Source organism: Papaver somniferum, chromosome 10 (genome assembly GCF_003573695.1).
Source record: "Papaver somniferum cultivar HN1 chromosome 10, ASM357369v1, whole genome shotgun sequence".
In the NCBI taxonomy this organism is placed as follows: domain Eukaryota; kingdom Viridiplantae; phylum Streptophyta; class Magnoliopsida; order Ranunculales; family Papaveraceae; genus Papaver; species Papaver somniferum.
Genome location: NC_039367.1, coordinates 166,103,509 through 166,128,380, shown reverse-complemented (window position 1 = coordinate 166,128,380; position 24,872 = coordinate 166,103,509). Strand labels below are relative to the sequence as shown.

Below are 24,872 nucleotides of genomic sequence, written 5' to 3'. Positions count from 1 at the left end.
GGAAGCTACTGGACTTGACATTCCATGATTTTTCCACGAAACCATAAGACTTGCTCTTAATTGGTGTTGGTATTTTTGGAAACATAAATATCAAGTGCATGTGTCAACGTATCATCGATCCCCCATGTCCCCTTCACAAAACGCCTCCATCAAAAAATTTCTCCCCAAAATGGTAAACACATAAATTTCTGGTATAATCTTTAAACCCTAGTTCCGTAATGAAGAAAGCAACAATGTCAAGCCTTCCCCGAGAGGTCGAAGAAAAAATACTGTTAAGGTTACCAGTGAAATCCATCTTCCGTTTCAAGTCCGTATGCAAGAGTTGGTATACATTAATTTGTAGTCCTAAATTTGCCAAGGATCACCTTAGTCTTACGGAAAAAAGACCTAGACTCATCATGATCAGAAATACCAACCGATGGCTCGATAAAGGTATGTTTTATTCGATAGACTATGCATCCCTATTATCAGCGTCCTCATCATCGTCGTCGTCAAGCACATGCAAGCGTGAAGGAGCAGTTCCAATGGACGATCCAGTGAAGGGAGAACTTTTAAATACTTGTTTTTACATTAAGATGTTTGCATCTTGTAATGGCTTGCTTTGTTTAAACTTTAATGGGAATCGTACACTGATTCTCTGGAACCCATATACTAAAGAATCTCAGAAAATTATACTACCAAGCTGTGTGCCTTGGCCAGTTACTAAAGGTTATGGATTTGGTTACAGTAGCAGAATAAATAACTACAAGTTTGTACATATAGATCGGGATGAAGTTTATGTATACACGTTGGGATCAGATGAATGGAGAAGAGTCAATGCCAGCACCATTTGTGATTTTTATTACGAAGGTTTGGATCTTAATGGTGTTCTTCATTGGTTGGGTACTACGGCCATCGGCGATTTCTCCAAACCGACCAAGCTAATAGTTGCTTTTGATTTGAGCAGTGAGACGTACATGAATTTGCCTTTACCAGAAGAATCTATAATGCTACATCCAGATGGTAGTTGTGACCTCAAGCTCAAAGTGTTGGGAGATTCCCTTTGCTTAGTTTGTGGTGTCCCTGATGTTCAAGTTGATGTATGGGTTATGCAAAATTATGGAGTGACAGAATCTTGGACCAAGCAATTCACCACTAGGCAAGTAGGAATTACTGAGCATCCTTATTTCTTAGAGTTCCATTGGTCTTTCGATAGCGGTGAGATTCTAATACAGTTCCTGGAGCATTTATTTTTATACGACCAAGAGAACGATAGAATCAGGAGGCTGAATATCAATGGTACCGATGATAAATTTTCTAGCGTGGAAATGAAGAGTTACGCGGAGAACTTGGTTTCACTAACTTGCAATCGTAATTTATTCATTTAGCTTCATTGAATTTTTGTATACTATATTCTTCATTGAAAAGATGTTTTAGGTAGTTACAAATGTTATGTCTTATAAGCTTAAAAAAATAATCCAACGTCAGTTTGTTTGGTCTATTGGGTTTGGTTTATATGTTGGTACTTCATTGTCATTGTGATTATCATTCCGAAAATTTGTTCCATGGAGATGAACTTCCCGCCTGTCCCGCCCCATAGTGGGTGGGTCCCAGCACCTCATTTGGGGTTAATTTTTACCGTAGTTCTAGATGAACACCTAAGAATTTCTGTAATTTTTATGGGCCGGACAAACCACTGGATCTAGCCTGCAATTTGGGAACCCTATTAATTTATATCATGTTCCATAATCTATTTAGCTATCCAACATCGACTGACATGTCCCTGTAAACAAAAAAAAAGAAAAATCAGCAGAATCCTTTATTGAATTAATCCGCGATATATTAATAAATTTTGCACGTCCCAAATTAGGTACATCGTGCTAAATTAAAATTTAAACTTTCTAGAGATTCCTTGTGATATATATAAATTAGTAACTCTCTAACTTGTATCAAATTAGTTTTTATATTTATGTTAGTTTTGTTAAGAATAATTCAATTTGTTGCTGAATTTTCTTGATATTTATGCCACGTTGAATACGATGTTTAATTTTTCTTAACATTAGAAGAGTTTTTCGTATTGTTTCCTAATCCAATAAAATTCACTACTTTGGAGCTTTGATAGCTTATCATTAATGGACGCCATAGATGTTGTATTGAATCCATCAAATTTTGCATCAATTAATGATAAGTGTCTAATAGGATAGATATCCATTAACTTACCCATAATAATATGCACAATGAGGAATGTACAATGCTATATTTTGTTCGAGGGTCTTGTTAATTTGTATACCCATATACATGTTAAGGTTCACTAAACAAAAAAAATTTGCATCCGAAATAAGATTTGTTTGTTTTGTTGCATTGAAAACAATAATTTCTTTGCATTGGGAACACAATTTGTTGTTTTTAGTGCAAAAAAAACCCAATTTCTAGTAGAATAAGACAAAAAAATACAATTTCCAAAACAATAAAATAATTCTTTATTAAACCTTAACATGCATACGGGCATACAAGTTAACAAAAGCCGTTCGGTTACATGTTTCAGAATAAATAATATTTTGATAAATCAATAAATTATTAGTGGAAACGAAAATTAATAATTATTTTATCTATTATTAATAAATTAAGGTACAACTTGTGATAGTTTAATAACGCCATAAATAAATTTTGTCAGCCCGGATGCTATTATTTTATGGGAATTATACTGCTTGTCAACAATTTTCTGATTTACTATTCCCTAAACTCAGCTTCGTAACATGTGTTAACAAGTATCATGGTTGCTAATAGGAGATTAGAAGAGGGTATCAAAATTCATATAAGACCAGATGGAAATCAGTACGCTCTCTAATAAACGGGTACCTCATTAGCAGTTAGGTGACTATCACAAAAATATCCAAGTGTAGGATTGTCAATGGGTACCTGGACCCGAATCGGTTTTAAATGTACCGAGACCGATTCCGAACATAAAATTGGACCCATTAGCAATATTAGTCCTCGACCGGAAGACCCGTTAAGGATCGATAAATTTTCGGGTCCTTTCGAATATTTCCCATCGGTACAGTATTTGCCACTTGTTTGTTAATTTTACCCATAATTTAAAGTTTTTTGTCTAGTTTTGGTTTGATATTTTTCTTTTTTGATTTAATCTTCAGTTAGAACACTTACGTAGATATAACAAACCAGTTCCTAGCGAATAACCGCCGAGCCGAGACGAATAATAAAAATGATAAGAGTAATTTAGCAAAAATTATAATTAATTTTAGAGATTCAACGGGTACCAGGATTCGAAGGGTCTAGGCATTTATCAGGTCCAGTTCCATATCAACTAAATGAGGACCTGGGCTTGCATTTTATCGTGTCCGATTTTGGAGGTACCCGGAATGAACAAGACCCATTATAGTGGTTTTAGCCAATGTAGTCAATTTCGACCAGATGACCGAGATTCCACTGGAAATTTTGGTTATGGCATTCAAGGTAGCGAAATGCTCGATTTCGCAGAAACGGAATTTGGCCTAAATTTGCCAGAATTCTTGGTTGACTAGGTCGGAATCGGCCAGAAATCTTTGTTGAAATTTTGAAATTTGTATGGATCTTGATTATTCTAGTATTTTAAATTTGATAGTTACTCTTCACCGAGAATCTCCCCAAGATAAACTTATCCCAGTGTCAGTGTTTCTGGGAAAAAATATGGTTTAGTCCAAAACCCAGTCCAATTGTACGATTTAGTCCGGCCCCAGTCAACTAGGTACAAATTAGTCCAAAATATGTAAAAATACACTAATAACCCTTATTACAATTTAGTCCAAATATTTGAAGTTTAGTCCAAACATGATGTCAGCAATTTTAAATAGTATATAAATTATTAAAAAACAATTTATCTTTCGAATCGCTTATCCAAAATTTACAAATTTTATATATTCGGAAAGCTCTTTCCGAAATCTACAAAAAGAGTACCCTTATGACTATAAAATTTTCATTTTTAAAAAATATTAATTTACACTAGTGCGTACAACCATGTTTGACAAGGAATATAGACATTGAGTTAAAGTAATGCATATTGCATCAACTACTACCTCTGCAATGCATATTGCATCAACTACTCTACATGACCTCTAATAGAAACTAACGAAGATTCAATGAGACATTGATAAACTTGTTCAGAGGTGATAAGATGTGATTGGTAATCATCTGCTTCAGTAATTATCTTTCATACGTTCGCCATCGTGAGTTTCTTATCAAATTTTCTAGAGCCGCAGGAAGTTGATTGTTGAAAACATTGTAGATTTTATCACCACATGCGCATCTGTATCCAAATACGATGTATTAAAACAAAAGAGTATGCACCACTTTGTATAGATAACAAAGAACCAAGCAGTTACATACATGTCGTTAAGATGTTCTTTGTAAATTCCATCGAAAAGAAACATATACAACACAAGATTCAGGTTGTGTCTTCCCATAAGTCACCCCAAATGTATAAGATTGAAGTCCAGATTTCGACCGTAATCATAAATTGAAAGTCAGGTCAATGGCTTCATAATTCAAAAACTATGGTCAGCATCAAAAAGAGTCAACATGTGTACAGCTATGTACACATTAACAATAATCATGTATACAACTATCTACACATGTTGGATAAAGAGTACACCATTTTCCAGGCAAGACCAACAACTAACAAGAACTGAGAATAATTGTTCTGCAACATTTTGTTATCAGACAAGCTCAAGCATACACGGAGATAAAATGAAACAGTTGTAATTAAACTCAAGCTATAATGTGCCATGCTCCTACAGAAAGCTTACCAAGAAGCAAGATATGGTAACCATTCAATCACCCTTTTAAAATGTGATTTATGTTCATATAACATATCAAATTTATGTTCATATACTAAGAAACCATACATACCAAAGAATGAGTTAAAATGTCCTAACAGCTGAAAGCATCACTTGGTTCCCTATTTCTGAAATTGCAGCTACATGTTACTACTGAATGTCGATGTTAACGTAATCTGGTACTTTATGCGAAATTAAACTTGAACAAGAAAAACTATTATTAAACATCATATGTACAACTATGTACACATTAACAATAAACAAGTGTACAATTATGTACACATTAAAACAGGTGTACAACAATGTACACTAACAGTTTTCACTCACGTATTGCCTTACATAAAGTACACTTCCAATGAACACACCACAACAAGCTCTTATATGTCAATGACAACATTATCTCATAGAATATCAGGTGCTACATTTTTGTCTCATTTTGACAAAGACCAACATCAACTCTGATTATTAATCAGAGTTGTTGTATTCAAAAATGAGTTAAAATGTCCCAACGGTTGGAAGCATCACTTGGTTCCTATTTCTGAAATTGCAGCTACATGTCACTACCGAAATGCGATATTAACATAATCTAATACTTTATGCAAAATTAAACTTGAACAAGAAAAACTATTAATAATCATCATGTGTACAACTATGTACACATTAACAATAAACAGGTGTACAACTATGAACACATTGATAATAAACAGGTGTACAACTACGTACACGTTAAAAATCACTAACAACATTGGCTCACATATTTCCTTACATAAAATACCCAATGAACACACCACAACAAGCTCCTATGTCAATAAAAACACTATCTCAAAAAATATCAGGTGCTACATTTTTTTGTCTCACTTAGCATGTATCAGTATCCAGATGCCTAAGCTCTGATATCAATAAACTATATGTGAATCTATACGAGCCCCTTGAGATCATCTAGCATGTTAAGTACAAATCTAGCAAATGATGAGTAACTTCATTTAGGTTTGAAGTTAGGTGACTATTGATGGTTCACATGCCTGTCTCATGACTAGATCGGATAGAATGTTATGAATCTCTGAATCTTGCATAGCCTCGGCCTGCACAATAAAAATAACACGATTGTTATCCAGACTCAAAACCAGAAATTTTGAAGTAATTGCAAAGAATCTTTTTTCTCGAAATGCCAACTACAAAAAAAAATGGAAAGAACAGATCAGATCTTCTCTCACCTGTCTCATAATCATCAGCACTGACATCACCATGGTTCATTTTTTTAACTACTGCCACACATCTGCAATAACACTCTGAGACATTAACTTAGGAACGCAACTTGTACCGATTATTAAGAAGTGCAATATTCAAAATACACATATATGCTCATATAAAGTATGAAGTATGAACTGTCACATTGCTCATATTAAGGTTCTCGGTAGCATTATCCCACATTTGAATGAATACTAACAAAATCTCAACAGGTGTACAACTTTGTGCACATTGAAAATTAACAGGTGTACAATTATGTACACGTTGAAAATCCAACCCATCATATGCTAAATCAGAAAACTTATCTGTCGTTGGAGCTCTATTCAGTGACTTTTATCGAAAGAGATTGGAACTCCACTTTCCATATATAAAAAATTAGATACGGGTTAAAATTGGGCTGCAAGTCATTTTAAGCAATGAAATCATACACAACGAATCTCACCTAAAATAAATCTTGGGAAAGAAATGGTAGAATAGGGTGCACACAACTAATAAACTTGTTTTTTTTACTGTAACGGTTTTAGAGCTTGTGCTGACGATAGTTTTATGACCAGACTTAAAATGAACAAAGTGGACTAAGCATATGCCACAACTCAAAAATAAATGTTTTCGTGTGCAAACATACATTCAGAGTTTCTGTGTTATACATCATTTCTTTCAAGACATTACCAAGTCTCTAACTCAATAAAATTCCTAAGTCACATCATTTGGATTAATTAATCAACTGTTCAAGCTGTGGCAACTGAAAATGAAACAAATCTAGAAAGTTTGTGTTGCTTTGCATCAGGGAAAACATGTCTACTAAAAAGTCTTTCCTATGCTCACATTGGATTCATGACACCCCCTTCAAATTAAAACTAAAGCAACCATAAGAAGTAACAAACAGAAAACAGAGTCTTACTCCCAAGGCACATCTCCCACTTGCTTCCAATCGCCATCCTTATCCTCATACGCTAGAACATATTCTGATCCATGTAGAAAATCCATATGCTTGTTTTCTCTACCAGGAGCCCCATGCGGCCCACATTGACCTGAGGCATTCAGAAAAAAAATCATCAATCCATGATAACAAAGGCTTTTGAAGTGTCAAAAATTAAATACTAGGTTTAAGGTTCTTGCAGTCGGGAATACAAAATAATTTACCAATAATGAAGCAGTTGAACATCTTGTCAAGAGAAAAATATAGCTCCTAATACTCTTAGTAAGTTCTCAAGTCCAACTTTCGCAGATAAGGGGCACCATCCATGCTGATCTTGACATACAAAGCACTGGAACCAGGTTTTCCATCTACTTCCTCGCTGGTCTTTGTAGTACTCGCTAATGTATTTTTCCGGAATGACCGTATTGGCAGCCAACCAACGGCCTGGGCCCTGTCATGCGAGGAAGGTCAGTAACTAGCTTCGTGGTAAACCAAATCCACTTATATAAAACTCCATTTTGTTGTAACTTAAACTAAAAATTAAGAATGTAGCTAGCAGTACCAATTGCTAAAGAATGTTACCAAAAAGACCAAGACTTAGAACTGAAAGGACTGTCAAAAAGGACAGACCCTATTCCCATGATCAACTAACAAATTCTCCTTATTAATACCTTTATACATGATACTATTCTCATAGAAATAAAAATCAACTGGTATACAATTATGTACACATTGGCAATCAACAAGTGTACAACTATGTACACCAACATATATAGTATTCGATTCTTGCAGATAAATAGAGATAAGAAATCTTTTGTAAGAAAACGACTGGATGTGTAACTATGGAAAGAAGAGAAAAGGAAGATGATAGCTTTTACATTTACATTTCATATGCATGTCTGTCTCTGTTATGCGATTGACTATCAATCCAAGGGGAGAATGAAGAATTTAAGTTGTCTTAAGGTGGTGGGTGTGGGGGGGGGGGGTCATCTATTCTGAATGCAAGAAAGTAGAAATCTATCAATAATATGCAAATGGTAACGACCCCTACCCTCAGAAATAACCACCAACACCATGGCACAAAGATAGAGTTGTCAGAGACTATACCAACTGTGAGTCAAAATGAAAAACGTACCTCCCCTTCCAAATCTGACCACCCTGTAGTCTTTATTTTACTACTACACTCTTCTTTCTTCTAGTACTTTTAAGCTCTAGGCCGTTACTTTTTTATACTGACCATAACGGCAAACAAACACATACTATTTGTTTATTGCTTTTAGTTTTATTGCTTTTAGTGTTACTGCAGATGTAGTTTACTAGCTACTGCTTGTGTGTACAAAGTTTGCACGTACGACATAATTAACATTGATGAGCGTATCTTTAATTATACTGTCTAAAATGTTTGTTGATAGTTGTTTAAAATGTTTGCAATTAAACTCGACCAAAACAAGATTTAGGACCACTCTCTCATCAAAACACATCCTATATCCCAACAGCTGAGGAAAGAAATTGACATACTAATTGAAACGAGCTATATTGAGCAGATGAATTCAGTGTGTAGGACAACTGGACATTTCTTAACCAAGTATAATGAAGAAATATAATGTACATAAATGAGTAATGACCTAGTTTAGGTGGCCCACAGTCAAAGCTGCTAGCACCTACATGGCCAAAACTGGGTCATCCTCGAGTCCACCTTGACAAATATGCAATAACATATAAAAGTGCATCATCAATCAACATAGAAAGTTATCGAGTAGAGGGATGAAGAGTTACAAGATATTATCTATAGGAGCATTGTTTTACACTGAAATCTATCCCTAGGTATGTCTAGTAATTAAGCTGACAGTTTCATGTTTCAGCTGCCGGAATCAGGGGAATACCCCCACATACATGTTCTGCTTGCACAGATTCTTAGTTTTGCAAGTAAATCCTAATCCATGTGAGGCAGTAACCAACACAAATGGATAGCCTTAGTTCTATTTTGTGACAATTTGGTAATTAATCATCCAAATTTATGATTTAAGAAAAAAATAAAATCAGATCATTTTATTTCATTGAAATTATGTCTTTCAAAATCTCTCCAATAACACCCTAAATTTGCAATATATTTATGTTCTTTGCAAGATTTTCACTTGAAATTTATAAATAAGAAGTGAATTGTAAAATCAAAACCTAAAAAGATAACAAACAGGGGTTTTTAAAGCTAAACCTCTCAATTAATGTCTAAGCATTTTCAATCTGACCTGTGCTTGATTCTTAAACCAAAACATCTAATACAAATATTAAATCTGACTAAAGTATCCAAACCTACCGAATCTCGAACCCCAAAATCTACGAAAGAGATAATAAATCACATAAAGAAAATCAAAATTGGTAGGAATGATTACAAGAACTAATGTATCAACAATATATGCTCGTCGCTTACCTTTCTTTATATCTCATCTAACAAATCCGTCGACAATCATTTCCATTAAAATGATGACTCAAATATGGAGTAGCAGAAAACCTAATCGATGATGAAGACGAAGAAAAATTGGAACTCTATCAATAATTGTTATTCCTAAACATTTTTGTTGCAATTGTTGTTGGTGATTTCTTCTATCTTTCATACAGTTTCAGCTAATTCTTCGAGAACAAATGTTGATGATGTCGGATTCAGGCATTGATACTCAGATTTTGGTTTGAAGATGGAGATTAAATCGATTAACGTTTTCTTAGACTCAATTTATGAATTCTAACTCCACTGATTTATACCAAAACTTGTTGAGACTTGCTTTCAGGTTTTTCCGTCGACGAAACCTAATTCATTTCAGAAACGAGAAGAGAGAAGAAATGAATTACCTAGGATTAGGAACAAACTACTCTTGATTTTGTACGAAGGTTACTTTTGTCATCTAAAAAATTCATTTTGGACTGAATAGTTTGGAAAAGGATTAACTCGTTCTACATTTGGTAGATTTGGACCTCCTAGTACTAGGCTTGAGGGCGCATGACTAGAGTGTCTAAAGCCCAACTAATATGGGATTAAATGTTAATTTCGAATGATCTTTTAGGGACCATGGTTTTTTTGAGGGGACCATGGTTTTATTAGGCCACCTTCCCTATAGTGATAAGGGGCGTCCTAAAACGTTGAAATGACTAACCTACCCTTAACCTAATTTAATTTAAAACCAACCTAATAACCACATATATATATAACCACCACCTCCTCCCACCACCACTTCCCACCACCGTCGATTACCACCACCACCACCTCCGATTATCACCACCACCAATTACCAATTACCACCACCACCGCCGCCGCCCACCACCGCCGATTACCACCACTACCTCCGATTATCACCACCACCAACCACCGATTACCACCATCGCCGCCACCGCCTATTTAGGAAATGTAACAACATCAATGCAATTACAATTAAGTTCGGTTACATAATAATTTTATCGAGTATAAAAGACGCCAGCCGCAACTTGATTCTGCCATGGGACCACTCCGGAGGTATTTTCCAACAAACCCTTCACTTTAATTTGATTTTGATTGCTTCAATCAAATAGAAATCATCAAAATAAGGTTTTAATAGGATTTACAGAGCCATGTTCGGTTAGGCCGATTTTCCAAAAAACCCTAGTTTACTAACCGAACTTCTTGAAAATGAAGAACACGAAGAACAATTCGGTTTTATTGGATTTAAAACTAAGTCACCGAACTCTCTGTTCGGTTGTTTCGCAAAAAAAATTAAAACTACTAAGTAACTGAACTCCACCCTTGGAACCGAAAAAAACAAATCCAGTCTAACCGAACTGTGTTGTTGTGGCCACTTTGTTGAGTTCCAAAATAACCGAACTTAGCCAATAGAGTTCGGTTTGATCGCAAAAACTTTTAAAACTACAAAGTAACCGAACTTAGCCAATAGACGCTGGAACTTCACATTTTTTTTGTTTGTTAAGTTCGGTAACTTCACAATTTTATCGCAGAAACCGAACTCAGAGTTCGATTGGTTAGCTGTTAGGTTCAAGTTTGCGAAAGAACCGAACTTTGTAAACTTATATACTCTTATATTACGTAAAGTTCGGTTAGATCAAAAGTGCATGCAGTTTGCGAACCAACCGAACCTTGTACACCAAAGTTCGGTTGTTGAGAACCAACCGAACATAACGCTGTAACTCCTAGACATTCTATTATTTGAGAGCTCGGTAACCTGCGTGTTTGGAACAAGTAACCGAACTACACTTTCAGATGAGTTCGGGTACTTGTTCATCTCACAGGGCAACCGAACTACAGCTTCAGATGAGTTCGGTTACTTGTTCTTCGTATAAAGTAACCGAACTGTTCAAAATCCAGTTCAAATCTGGATCATTTTGAAGATTAACAAATATTCTAGGAGAGGATGGAGATGAAGAATCAGATGAGTTTTCATCATTTGAATACTCAAACTTAGTGAATTGGAAAAAAAAAAAAATTATTTTCCATGTTTTTCTCCTTCATCTTCTCTAACTCTACTCTCTCAATAATTCTACTCAACTAATAATAAACCCATCTTTTAATTTAATCTCACTAACTGTTTTTAAATAAATCATTCACTAATCATAACCTAAAATTAATTAAGAGGATAGATTAAGTATTAAATAAATAACTAGATATGGGGTGACCTAAAATTACTTCTAATGCCTTTATCCAAAATAAAATTCTAGTCCCCAAAAAAAACCATGGTCCCAAAAAATCATTCTTAATTTCTACGTGTCTCTGTCCCGATCCAAATGGACCTAAATCCGGAATTGGCATTGGTTTTAGCGTGAGCACTCATTTTTAACTTGGGCGAAGATAACAAACCATTTTTGTCATCTCTCAATCCCAATCCCACCTAACAAAGCTCTCTTTTTTATCTTTTTCATTCCCAACTTTACTCTCTTCCTCAACAAACAAAACCCCCATTTCCCCCTGATTTTCATCACCATATCTCAAACCCTAGCAAGTATTTCTATCGGTCTCTCTAAAGATCATACAACTTATGGGTTTTATGGATTATTTCAAGTTTCTCCCTATGGAGATAACATTAGACATTTTGACTCGTCTGCCAGCAGAATCAGTCCTGGATTCATCGTCCATCGTTCTCCGAAATGCACTTGGAACATCATCTTAATCATGTTGATTCTGATTCTGATAAGTTCAGTTTTATTGCTTTAGCTGATAATGAGATTGAGAATAATTCTTCAAAATTTTATTATTTTGAATATAATGAGAATCATGATCAGTCAACAACACAACCCATTGAAAGAATTAGAAGAATTAATTTGAACCCTCCATTTAAGCCTTTTCAGAATGTTTTTTCGTGTAATGGTTTGATCTGTCTTGATCGGCATCCATTTTTAGGAGCACAGCCTCATTGTATTTGTAACCCTATCACCAAAGAATACATTGTGCTTCCAGAAATTAAGACAGGTTATTGTGATCCTTCTTGGAGTATTGAATTCACTAGTGGATTCGGTTACGTTTCTTCGACAAATGAGTACAAAGTTGTAGGAATATATAGGTCGGAGCCCAGGCCTATGGAAGTCTATGTATACACTCTAGGCAGTGGGAATGGATGGCGAAACGTTGATTCTCAATTCAGCTGTACAATTCATTGGGATCAAGGTGCCTTCGTCAATGGAGCTATTTATTGGATGTGCAATGAATTAGAAATTATCTTAGCGTTCGATTTGGCTGAGGAAAAGTTCAGTGGACATATTTTGCCACCACTGTTGCCACCAGACAGTATTTGGCAGAATAATAGAATAGGGGTTTTGAACGGGTTTTTGTTTTTTGCCAGTTATCTAGTTGTTGAAGGAGCCCAATGTTTTGACATATGGTTACTAAAAAAGAAGGATGATAAACATGGAGTCAAAGAGCGAGACCAACATCAGTCATTCGTTTGGAGTAAAGAGTTCAGGGTAGCTGATGTCGAATTGTTTGGAGTTACAAAGAGTAACGGTGTTGTAACTTACACTAATAACTATCTAAACATTTACGACACAAAAGCTTCAACCTCGAAAAGAATTGTGGATTTTAAAGAACGGTTTCTTGCAGTTATCCCTCACAAGAACACCTTAGTTTCATTGACAGAATTGGGAGAAAAAGATGCGAAAATAATGGAGTCTGTTAAAATTGAGGAAACAGAAAGCCATGATTAGCCTTTCAACCAGCTGCACGAAGATGAGATGCCAGACACTTATTTATAAAATGGTAATCCTTGTTAAGTTTCATCTTGAATTTGATAACAAGTAACCTTTATGTAAACCTAAATGTTGTTGACATTGTTCTAGTGAGCACTATGTGTAGACTACTGTTATTATGTCTTTATTAGCATCGTTTCAGTTTTGTGGGAGTGGTTCTTAATTTCTTATCCTAGGTTTAGCTATATTTCTTTGCTAACTCTGCATTTTGTTGCTGACTAGCCCTTATCTCATTAGGAGAGCTATGAGAGTATGATGTACACTTTTGGCATCTTCGTTTTAGTCGAATAAGCAAATACAGGAATTACCATTGTTTTAAGTGAGAGCTTACCAGAATGAGGGAATATATATTTTATATGACATCTTAACTCTATTTGTTAGATACTTTTAGAAATCTTTAGAAGTTTTATAGATTTTTGTATGGTGTTCTAATACTGCAATTACGCATGTTATGTGCAGTTGGAGTTTCACAGAAAATGCTAGTTAGAATGTAAACTGCGCTAAAATTTGTCTTCCTTTCGTCAATAAAATATCACAAGAACAATATGATGAGTAAGGTACCTAGCAGACTACTAACGAAATTCTGAACAACAATTATGTGTGCAGACTATCGTAGCAAAGGTTCCTTTCACACTTCATGCCTACTTCCATAGTTGCCTAAATTTTCCAATGGTTTAACTTGGATTGAGCTAGATCCCAATCTGAATTATTAGCCGCTACTAGCTGAGTTGCATTTGCTATTTCTTCCATAAAATACTAGTTTAGTTGATCTTACCTAGCAAATTAGTATATACGCGAAAGACAATGTCATACATTGCATTTGCGAATAACAACTGCCATGTATCGGTTTGAACAATAAACGCTGCTTGGGTTACATTCTCTGTGTGAATTTAGGTGGTTGAATCTTTTGCAGGGTTTCAAAAACCTTTAGTGCGTACACTTCTGCAAGTACGGCCTTGAGGATATGCATTACCATCTCCCCCATAGTCTATTAACATCCTTCTCGGTTACAAAACCACTGTCTTCTTAATTAGGATGAACCTACTTTCAGCTTTCATGTTGAAAATAAGTTTTAGAATGTTGAGAGAAATGTAAGTACCCGTTTTCTGAACTGTTTTGAATTTGTTTGTTTCTAGAGAAACTTGCTAGTATAAACACATGGGTGGGTACTGAATGAGGGGGGACAAGATGAACAGAATTATGAGTCTATCCTAATCCTATGTTTCTTTAAGCTGGGACAAAGAAACATTAAGTTCAGGTCTATTATAGAATGCTTTTGGTGTGCTCCTGGTAACGGGTATGTGCTTTTCTGTTGTGATGGTGCAGCTCTTGGAAACCCTGGTAATGCAGTTTTCAGCATTACAGCTAGTGACCGCATCTGTCAGGTTATAGGTACTTTTTCTGGTGGTTTAGGGGTGGCTACGAATTATATTGCTGAAGGCTGTAGTTCGGGGAACTGAATAAGCTGTGTCTCTTGGTGCATTAAAATCATTATAAATTCTGATTTAAAACCAGTTGTGCGAGACTTCTGGTTCATTGTTGCAAGGCAATTTGCTTTCTGAAGTCTAGTATGAGCATTATTTTCGAGATCTAAATTTTTGTGCTGCAGCATTCTGGGAGTTGGAAATCCCTGACAGGCGGTACTACAGATTTTGTCCATAGTTTCTTTTCTTTTGTTTTGCTTTTTCATGTATTTCTTGTTGATTCTTTAGCTTTTTCTTTGTAATTGTCTTGAGTTTTTGATGTAAGAAAATGAAAATTGTAAAGTTTAGCAGTACGCATTCTAAAGAGTCAAGTTAGTTGATGTAGGGCGGCAAGTTACTTGCCATCCCTTCAAAACTGTAGGATCCAGTTAGATAGAGAAGGTGGAAAATCGGAAAGTGTAGATTATGCCTATTTCTTGGGAAAATCACTTTGATATGTAAACCATAAGACCTGCGCACTAGTGCACTGTATCTAAACATTGCCCACGAATTGTTTTTCTGCAACTTCCCACTCTTTAGACAATTATCAGCAGGGATATTTTTAGACAATGACAACAATAATAGTATCATGTATACAATTGTGAAGCTGGTTCAGCTCCATTCCCAAAACACAGAAACCAACAACATTTCATCCTTCTATTTCCTTCTTCTCTCTTTTTGTTGTTCTGTAAACCTACTTCTGTTCTTTTTTTCTTACAAATTTCTTTTTTCTTTTTCTTTTCTTTTTCCTACTTGTAATTGAAAAAACAACTTCTCGGTATCTTCTACGCTTAGCGTAGTCATCAGAATAGAGTATCTTCTACGTGAACGGACAGACCATCCTCGACCTTTTAGTGTTGGCTCCCACTTCGAATGAACCAACAGCTCTAAACTCGTATCTTTTTTCGCATACTAATTCTGTTATTTTGTTTTTCGATTTTTTTTTTCTTTTGGCAATGGATTTTGCAGCAAGAGTTTTGCTGCCCCAGTGCTCTTCGAGCCCAGGCAAAATGATAATGTTCTATTAGATACAATGGTGTGTGGTTACCCCCCAAACACGAATGGGTCATCTGTGGCATTATGATTTCTCAACAATCAAACGTTGTTGACGCTTAAGAAGGACCATAAGCTGTGCAAAAGAAGGCCGCAAATTTGGGTCACTGCAGAAGAACAAAAGAGTTTGTTAAGTAGAGGATTATAAAATTGAGGGAGCAAGACAAAGGGAGGGGAGCGGAGAATAAATTTGACCGCGTTAGACAAAGAGAGGGACGAGGAGAATGTGCATACTTTTGCCAACAATCACATATTATCTTTGCAACTGCAGGGTCAACCTCTTTGGGTATCTCAAGGCGTCTGTTCTGGAATCCTACAGCTCCAACTACTTGCATTGGGTTCATCCCACTCCATGGCATACGCAGCGTAGTTAATTCCCACAATATCACACCAAAACTGTACACATCACACCTGCAAGTAGAAAGAGACATGTTAGGACTGGAATATTATCATGAAGTAAAGCTCTTACGCAATTGAATGGCTATCAAATGGAAGTGAACTGTATTTCCTTACTTTTCATTGGATGGTTCGTTTCGTAAAACTTCTGGCGCCATCCACTCAGGCTGCATTTCATCATCAACAAAAATGTATAATTATACGTGTCAGATCTCAAAGTGCTCCAATGGTCTTACTACTCTAACAAAATGAAAATTATGTAGCATAATCAACTATAACGAGAGCAAAGACACGGAAATAGAGGATATAGCTCGGATAAGATCCCGAGCGAGTTTTGCAATTCTTAGAGGATTACCGTTCCAGCAGTGGATTTTGAAGACAGATAAGTGTGATGCTTCAAACGAGATAAACCAAAATCAGCGACCTGCGCAGACATGTCAGAAGAATAGGTACTTTTCAAATTTCAGGATCACTTGTAATTTTCCCACAAACATGTTTTCTAAACCCTAATATATGCCTTGTACATCAGTTTAACTTTAATCTTATAGTTTTCCCAGCAAAAATGAGAAATCTAACCTTGACAACCCAGTTTTTATCAACTAGGAGATTCGGGGATTTCAAATCACGATGCACAATTGTAGGATGGCTTGTGTGTAAGTAATTCATTCCTTTAGCCTGTGAACAACAAATAGCAGACCAGAACAACATGATGGAAACAAGAAATTAGAATTTACGGGGTTGACCAAATAATACCACATTCACTTATCAGAAGAATATCATAGTATCATACCACATCCAAAGCCATTCTCAGCCGTCGTTTTTCATCAAGGTGAATGTTGGGACGATGCAGTAACCTATACAAACTTCCCCTGGAAACAACAAAAGGATTGATAAAGATACATTTATGCATTCAGAAATCTAATTTGTGAATTTCGAAGCAATAGTTTGAGTGTTTCTAAGTAGTAACTACGTTGACACATTCAATAAATCAGTATAAGAAGCCAATCTGAGGAGAAATATGTTGGCCCAGAAACGGAAAAAGCCCAACAAACCTTGGAAGAAATTCTGTTAATATCGACAGATTAGGAGGGCGTGTGACTGCTCCCATGAAAAGAACAACATTTGGATGCCTCAGCCTGAGCATTATTCTCACCTGCGAAAGCCACAAATTAGTAAGATACTGAACCTGATTTTTTTCATTCAAAGACTAGTTACATGGAATGCTTATCTAAAAGTTGGTGTGACTCTTACTTCACATCTGAATTGCTCCAGTGCATCACCACATAGGTCTTGGTCCAAGAACTTCTTCACGGCAACCTCCTATCATGCAGTAGAGATACTATCATGTTAAACAAAGCCAGGAAGCAAACTTGTATAAACCACAAAGTATACAAATTGACCCCAACTAGTATAACTTACAGTGCCGTTCCAATCTGCGTGATATACCTCTCCATATGAACCTGCAACATTTAAAAAATATAGACTTTATATCCCATTGTTCAAAATGTGAAGTGGCATTGGAGGACAGTGCAGAGCCCATCTAAAGTGAATAAAATGAAAATCATTCTCATTAACCAGTTCTCTGCTCTTAGTAGTAAGATGAACCCATAAACATAAGTCATAGGGTGGTGGAAGGTACTAGAAACAAGTAACGACAATACCCATTGCATTACATGATATGATAGAATGAGAGTCAACATGAGGATAGCATCTCATGCTCAAGCAAAGAAAAACTAACTTCAAGAGAATAAGTCAATTTGATGCTTACCTAAACCAATTCGCTCACCCGTCTGAATATCTTCCCATGGGATCTCCCATTCTGCAACTTCATCCATTACTGGACTGTTCCACTCATTCTGACTGCTGACTGCCATATGCAAGTCATGACTCTCTGTTTCCATATGTCTCAGCATAGCTCCTGCATTACACTTTTGACAATCTTGTGAAGATATGGTTTCTACTGTTTCCATTGTCTTCACAATCCTTCCTGCATTCCCATGACAACATTGGGCACCACCGATGTGAAGGGCACTATCCTTATGATTTTGGCATGAAACACCTGCATATAACACTGAATGCTCGTAAACCAGTCCTTTATTTAAAGGACCTCTTAAAAAAGGATTACCACCCCCATACATAAGATCAGATTGGACTGCCCCAACTAGTCCATTGTCAACCGACAAAAATCCCTCATATTTAGTAACAAATGGTAAACAAACACCTTGATTGTCAGTGTCTGTGTCACCAGCATAACGATGTTCGGAGCTGCGAAAACCAGAGTTATCGGTAAACGGAGAATATGAATGTACTGCTCCATCCTCTTTTTGTTTTCCAGACCTATCCTTGGTATCCATTGCTTCTCCTTCTGCGAAAGGGGTGTGAGCATGGACTTTCTGCTCTTCAGCCTCTCCAAGAGGAGCTATATCAGAAAACAGATCTGGCGGGGGCGACGCACCACTCTCTAATAAAACAGCATGTAATTTCTGTGCAAATTCTGGATTTTGTGCTGCACTTATGACATACTTAGAAACATCCTTAACTTTCATTTTTTGGGCAGATGAAGCTTTTCCTTTGGTTCCTGATACACCGTCACGTGGTTTCCGTAATGAAGGAAGAAGCTTCCCGAACTCATGTTCAAACACTTCAGTTTGTTGCTTCTGTACAGGACTCACATCTTTCCCTACTAAGTGGTTGCCAACACCTGATGCCTCGTTTGACTCTGAACCACCAACTTCTGCAGCACCAAGTATTCCACTTTTGTCTTCAGAATGCAAGTCAATCATGTCAAGCGCCAGAAAAGAATCTCTGGCAGTTTCTACAGCAGTTGCATGGCCTATTGCATCTGCTCGGGAATCTTCAAGATTGCTTGGTAACTCAGCAGGAATAAGTGCACCTGGAGCTCCCATTAGATCGATTATGTATTCACTGCATCATTCAACAATGAAATATCAAAGCTAAACAACATCAAACACTCATCTTAGTCACATATACATTCAGTACAAATGATAATTTGAAATCAGGAATCTCAAGTCTTTGATAAAAATAGAACTAGCGCTTAAAGTATTCTGCTAGCAGAGGTATAACCGTTTCTAAGTGGAAGTTATACTTGCGAATTCTCACACAAAAGACAGCTCACAAACCAATTAGATTGTCCCATTTTTTCCAGTGTCAAGTTATCACATTAATACCACTAAAATGCAAAAAGGATGAAGCTATACCATTCATAACCAATTTTAATCAAATTCACAGCTCCCTCGTCTGTACCAGTGTAATAGCTCCCTTTCACCAATCTACATGGAAGATTAATCCGATCTGCTAGTACCTAGCAACATAGAAACAAGATGTATTAACAAATCAAGTTGCTGAAAGGTCACTAACAAAATTACAAACATCAGAATACCAGAAAGAACAAAACAAACTGAAGTACTGGAAATTAATGAAAACACCAAGAGTAAGTAGGTCTTTCAGACTCAAAAGCCTTATGACCTAAAACGCGAAAAACTAAAAGGGGATAATGGTGTATAAGGGCGGCATCAGATCCAAACTCCCCTCTCACCTTTAAGGCAAGTTGTGACTACTGGTGCGCCAAAATGGGGTACATACAGCCACACAATATAGATTAGCTACATTTCTGTTACGGGATTTATTATATGTTATGGCCCTGTGCGACGTGACAAGCTTGAAATGGTCAATGCAAATAGTCTTTTTTCCTGTCTGAGTTGGAACAGCCGAACAGGACCCAGGTCATATGATAAGAAATAATGAAGCATTAGAGACAATAAATCATACTTATGTCTACCAGCAGACAGGTCCAAAAATATCTTCACAAGTTGTAAAATATGGGGAGCACGGGGTTATAGACTCATAGTCAATACCCCAGCTAAATTTATTAAGTTCACAATGATGACAAGTTTATGAACAAAAAAAAAATTAACGAGAAACGGAAGACGTAAATGTAAGATAGCCATCTCAGTAGGTCAAATTTCATGATTTCTTTTGTAAGTTGCAACTACTACTAAATCATCAAACAACAACTACTATAAGTAATTGTTGTAAAACGTAATCCAATGGCGTAGGAAGGTGAAAATATAATAGGAAAAAGAAGGGTAACTATAAATAATGTGCCTGGATTGAGTTTAATACGCAATAAAATCTAATCACTGTATAATAAAATAGAGAGGCTCGACATAAAAACCTTAAAAAGCAAGGCCCTGTGGCGCGAAAGCCCAATATCAAAGCAACCAAGAGGAAGGACTATGGTGTTCAGAGTTCTCCGTAAGTCGTAACTTCTATCAATCCACCTTCGTATCATTTCATCGGCATCAGCAACTGGACCGCCCATGGTTTCCACAACAAGATCAGCAATCTTCTGTACCAAACCACTTGCAATTGGATCAGATTCCGAAGTTTGGCACTCCATAGACAAAGAAAATGCTCTTCTCTCTAGCTGTTGCAGTGCAGGATCAATACAGCGGTCAACTAAAATCACTCCATAATCGATGTTATCCGAAGTAGACACAGCCTGAAGATCCACCAGCAACGGCATTTTTCCTTGTGTACTTGAAAATGAGGTTCCATAAACATCATAAAATCCATCCACAACTTTCTCATCGTAATTTACAACATTATAGTTCTGCACCACGAAATTTACTAAAATTAGACATACCCAAAACATTTTTTCAACAACAATCAGCAATCATAATTCATAGACAGTCCTCCTCATTTTCTATGTAATGCAAATACTATAGTATCATCATAACGATAACATTCAATATTTCCATTTAACTCTACAAAACACAGAACCAATCTACGCAACAAAATGATCATACATAATACATCTTTTGCCCATTTTAAACCGAAAATTCATTACATTGCATCTATTGAAATCCAGGTAACCATTTCATTTCATCCCCCACATACCCCAAATCCAATTGATGGTAAACAACTAAAATATCATCAATTCTCAAGGCAGGTAACACCCCGGCCGACAATATTTTGACTCAAAATTACAACCTATATCTAATTTCACTACAATTTTCAAGCAATTCAATTGCACAACTCAAACAATTCAATTCCCCCAAAATTAATTCAAACCCTAATCTCAAATTCAGCCCATTTGAACAAAAATCAAAGAGAAAAAAGAAAATTAGCACTAACCCAGTAACGAAGAGAAAGAATATCAACAGGAGTTTCCAGCACAGGAACATTAGAAACACCCCCACAAGGAAGTACCCCAAGACTAATCCTTTGAGCAGCTTTAATCTGATGATCTAATTCAATATCCTCTCCACCACCACCACCACCACCACCGCCTCTAAACTTACCATCTGGATCCGATGCACTAATAGCTAATGCTAATTGCACCTGAAATTCTTCCTCAAAGAAATTAAAATCAACTGTATTATTAGTATTATTCCCCAAATTCACATCATTTCTTGTGGTGGGTAATGTCGAATTCGTTGATGACACTGATGATGTTGTCGATATTGATGAACTCGTCCCTCCACCACCACCACCACCACCACCGTCAGCAACACTATTACTACTACTAGTATGATTATTCTGACCCAATCGATTTTGATGATCAGTACTATTATTATTATTGTTCCCAATATGAAGTTTACGAAGAAGATGTTTCATTTTCGACATCAAAGATCAAATTTCTATCCCCAAAGATGGAATTTTTATGGGTTTCTCTAATTTTGAAGATGAAGAAGGAGAAAGGGGGTGTGGGGGAATCTAGGGTTTGTGAAAAACAACTTGGTGAAGAAGCTAAAAATCAAACCCAAGTGGGATTTGGGGGAAATTTTGATTTGAGGGGGCTTATGCCCTCCAACCTCTTGCTTCTGATTAACTTTGTAGAGAGAAAGTTAAATAAAAAGATAGAATAATAATAAGAAGAAATTAATTTATTAATAAATGATGTGATATTATTTTAATTGAAATAAATGGAGGGAGTCGAGGGGGAATTTTGTGTTGTGGGAAAAGGGTATAGTGAAAGAAGGAATACAGGAAGGTGCAATTGGGAAGAAGATGGCAAAGAAAATGACAAAATAGAGGGGATGAGAGGAGAAATGGAGGAGTTTTTTTTTTTTGTTTGTTTGTGCAATTTGCATTAAAGTTATAGTGCATCTTTATTCAGTTACCAGTGTGCCTAATTAGTATCCCCGTTGCTAACGCTAAGTCCCACGTGCTAGATGGAGCTGCTACATTGGCAGTTAAGTATTGCAATTCAAAAAAAAAATGTTGCCTAAAAGTTAACACTAGTTCTCATTCCTAACATGTGCTCGCATTTCAACTAGCAACGAGATTGAAGCGCTGAATGGTTCAGCGTTCAAAAAGTGACCTTAGCGCTGAACCGTTCAACGCTCACAAAAATCACACGGATTACAAAAATCACAAATTCGATCTGACGTCTGAAATTTAAAGCGCTGAACTAAACAGCACTGATGTTGAACCAAACAGCATTGGGCAGTAATCCCAGCTGACGTGGACTGCTAATCTAGCTGCTAGATTAGCACTCCCATAGGACTTAGGAGGTTGCCCTAGCTGACGTGGACTGCTAATCTAGCTGCTAGATTGAAAGACCATAGGACTTAGCCTAATGTGTGTCGGTGTTAGTTGGGGGAGTACCAATCCAGAGTGATTATGATTCTTATGCTTATCTAATCTTAAGATTTCAAATTGAAAATCGTTGCCTAAACCTAATATTCATGTTGCAGATCAAGCAAATGTTTGAAGTAAAAGCTGAATCGAGTTATGTGCGTCCAATTATTTGGCATAAAAATCTAAATCATCAAACGGGAAAATTCGTTGGTGATCCAACGGTCCACTATTTTCGCAAAATAATGTGGTTGAGTTAAATTTACTTGAATCAAGTAAATCAGTCTTAGGGTCGAATAGTGAATGTTCGAAGAAATCGAATCACTTGGATATTTTTAAGATGATAATCACTTTTTTAATTTATTTTTGTTTGATAAAATATTATTTCATCAGTGTACTTATCGGGATTCATTCACATAGTAATTCTCAGAATACCTCTCAATTTCGACACTAATTTTATAGTAAAACCTATCAATGCATGTGAATCTATATTTTTATTGATATGTTTTTCTTATAAATCTCTACGTTTTTATTATAATAGCGCATTTTGAGATGTTTAACCTCGCCACAAGCCATTTTATTTTAAATCGTTAAATTTCATCGACTAATTTTCAACATGATATATGGTATCTCGTATCGTGCTTCTTATTTTTTTATGAACATGGGGTTTATTAGAGGAACATATTATTAAAACATGAGCTTCAAATGTCTTGTCGTTCGGATTCTATAACAAACTGGTGAGGTAATTATAAGATAATGCGAGAACTAGCATGTAAATATATCATCCCTTGTACTCATCATGATAAAATTTTAATACATTGTGACATGAAAAATTAGTGTAAGAATTATCATGTGCACGGATCCTCACCTTTACTTGTTATTAAAAAAATTAATTCATTTTGTAATTTGAAAGGTTAGAGCAATTCATATGAGCTAGACAAATTTCTGATCCCACCATGGACTGACCAAAACATAAAAACGAATAGGCAAACTGGCAAATATATTGGTGTGTTCATTTTGGTCCATCAAGAGCCTCATGCTTATTCAAAAGCCACGTGGTTCAACCTGATCTGCTGGCGGTTCTTCTAAATTCGCGCGTTCCAACCAAATGCGCTGGCGGCTCGAAGCGATCCGTGTCCCTTGCCTGCTCGCCAATGAATAAATTTGAACGCCCACAAATTTAATATCCAACGGGTCTTTTTGAATTTCTTATAAATAATCCTCATTTCGCCACCAAATTCACACCTTCTTCACCTCTAAATCTCATTCAAAAATAATCTAAAAATTCTCCCAGAGTTCGCGCTCCTAAATACACTATAACTGAGGATTTAGCTATTTGTAGAGCCTATATTTTTCAAAGAAGAGATAATAACAATAGTAATGAAGCCGCGCAGAGTATATGTTTTTGGGAGAATTTTCTTACAATGTTCGTCACAGAAACAGGTAACTCTTTCATTCGTGGGCATGAAGAGTTCTAAAACCACGCAATTCTTAAGTCTACTAGTAAACAATCACCACAATAGATTAAACGGTGAAGTCGTAAATATAGTGGAACCAAAAACACTAGCGATGCGGGAGGTATCTCAAGGAAGACCTTTCTCCTTTCAAAGTTGTTTCAACATTCTTAGAGAGCTCTACAGATTCAACTATAATTCTAGAATTAAATGAGGCGTTAATTGACGGCTATGTTGTAGTTGGTATAACCGAATGTAGTTCCTTTAATCCAATTTATTATGCTTTTATTATTTTATATTTTTTTACAATGTTCTTTATTATAAGAAAATTTCGAATTAGTTATTATACTTATGGTGCAAATGCAAAGAAATTTCATTGATTAAATAAACATATATAACGCAACATAACACCAATTTATGACTTGACATAACATAAAACATAATACCAAATAATCAATCAGTTCTTGTACTTTAATCAGTCCACTCCACCAAAAAACACCTAGGACATTTCCAGAAATGTTCTATGTATGTGTCTTCTTCTGTAGAAGTGTAGAAATGCATAAAGTCCTGCAGCCGGGCTTTGAGCAACCATTAATTCTCTGTGAAAAATGCTTGTACGCGTGATCTTCATTTCACAGTGCTCGCAGTGTAATAACTTCCTTTTCAGTTTGGCTTTTAAGTTTGAATTTTCTGCTTCTTCATCTTTAAC

General features: G+C 36.1%; 4 protein-coding genes across 4 annotated transcripts; 2 read left to right on the top strand and 2 right to left on the bottom strand.

Moving 5' to 3' along the window:
• Window positions 1-218: 218 nt before the first annotated feature.
• LOC113316821 (F-box/kelch-repeat protein At3g23880-like) lies at window positions 219-1,367 on the top strand. Its single transcript, XM_026564970.1, has one exon. The coding sequence runs from the start codon at window positions 219-221 to the stop codon at window positions 1,365-1,367; it is 1,149 nt and encodes a 382-aa protein (XP_026420755.1).
• Window positions 1,368-5,861: 4,494 nt separating this feature from the next.
• On the bottom strand, window positions 5,862-11,914 carry LOC113316820 (auxin-responsive protein IAA9-like). The gene is made up of 5 exons (XM_026564968.1): window positions 11,844-11,914; window positions 7,299-7,429; window positions 6,961-7,090; window positions 6,026-6,087; window positions 5,862-5,893 (listed from the first exon to the last, which is right to left on the bottom strand). Exons 1-5 carry the CDS (start codon window positions 11,912-11,914, stop codon window positions 5,862-5,864), a joined length of 426 nt encoding a protein of 141 aa, XP_026420753.1.
• A 185-nt stretch (window positions 11,915-12,099) lies between these two features.
• LOC113316819 (F-box protein DOR-like) lies at window positions 12,100-13,152 on the top strand. The gene has a single exon (XM_026564967.1). It carries the CDS (start codon window positions 12,100-12,102, stop codon window positions 13,150-13,152), a length of 1,053 nt encoding a protein of 350 aa, XP_026420752.1.
• A 1,938-nt stretch (window positions 13,153-15,090) lies between these two features.
• Window positions 15,091-22,169, bottom strand: LOC113317025 (probable serine/threonine-protein kinase SIS8). Its single transcript, XM_026565178.1, has 14 exons — window positions 21,264-22,169; window positions 20,302-20,739; window positions 19,325-19,428; window positions 18,328-19,031; window positions 17,875-18,165; window positions 17,526-17,566; window positions 17,358-17,426; window positions 17,159-17,259; window positions 16,897-16,975; window positions 16,683-16,781; window positions 16,462-16,530; window positions 16,224-16,273; window positions 15,945-16,121; window positions 15,091-15,817 (listed from the first exon to the last, which is right to left on the bottom strand). The coding sequence occupies exons 1-14, from the start codon at window positions 21,753-21,755 to the stop codon at window positions 15,736-15,738; spliced, it is 2,796 nt and encodes a 931-aa protein (XP_026420963.1). The 5' UTR covers window positions 21,756-22,169; the 3' UTR covers window positions 15,091-15,735.
• Window positions 22,170-24,872: the final 2,703 nt, after the last annotated feature.

What these genes read in the sequence shown, in the direction of transcription:
- LOC113316821 (XM_026564970.1), top strand. Translation starts at nt 219, where the DNA reads ATGAAGAAAGCAACAATGTCAAGCCTTCCCCGAGAGGTCGAAGAAAAA.
- LOC113316820 (XM_026564968.1), bottom strand. Translation starts at nt 11,914, where the DNA reads ATGGGGGTTTTGTTTGTTGAGGAAGAGAGTAAAGTTGGGAATGAAAAA. An exon ending in GTGGGAGATGTGCCTTGGGA is followed by an intron (nt 6,088 to 6,960) that starts GTAAGACTCTGT and finishes GTGTTATTGCAG; the next exon opens with ATGTGTGGCAGTAGTTAAAA. An exon ending in TGCTGATGATTATGAGACAG is followed by an intron (nt 5,894 to 6,025) that starts GTGAGAGAAGAT and finishes TTTATTGTGCAG; the next exon opens with GCCGAGGCTATGCAAGATTC.
- LOC113316819 (XM_026564967.1), top strand. Translation starts at nt 12,100, where the DNA reads ATGCACTTGGAACATCATCTTAATCATGTTGATTCTGATTCTGATAAG.
- LOC113317025 (XM_026565178.1), bottom strand. Translation starts at nt 21,755, where the DNA reads ATGTCGAAAATGAAACATCTTCTTCGTAAACTTCATATTGGGAACAAT. An exon ending in ACAGGGCCTTGCTTTTTAAG is followed by an intron (nt 19,429 to 20,301) that starts GTTTTTATGTCG and finishes CTATGTTGCTAG; the next exon opens with GTACTAGCAGATCGGATTAA. An exon ending in GGGTGAGCGAATTGGTTTAG is followed by an intron (nt 17,567 to 17,874) that starts GTAAGCATCAAA and finishes TAAATGTTGCAG; the next exon opens with GTTCATATGGAGAGGTATAT.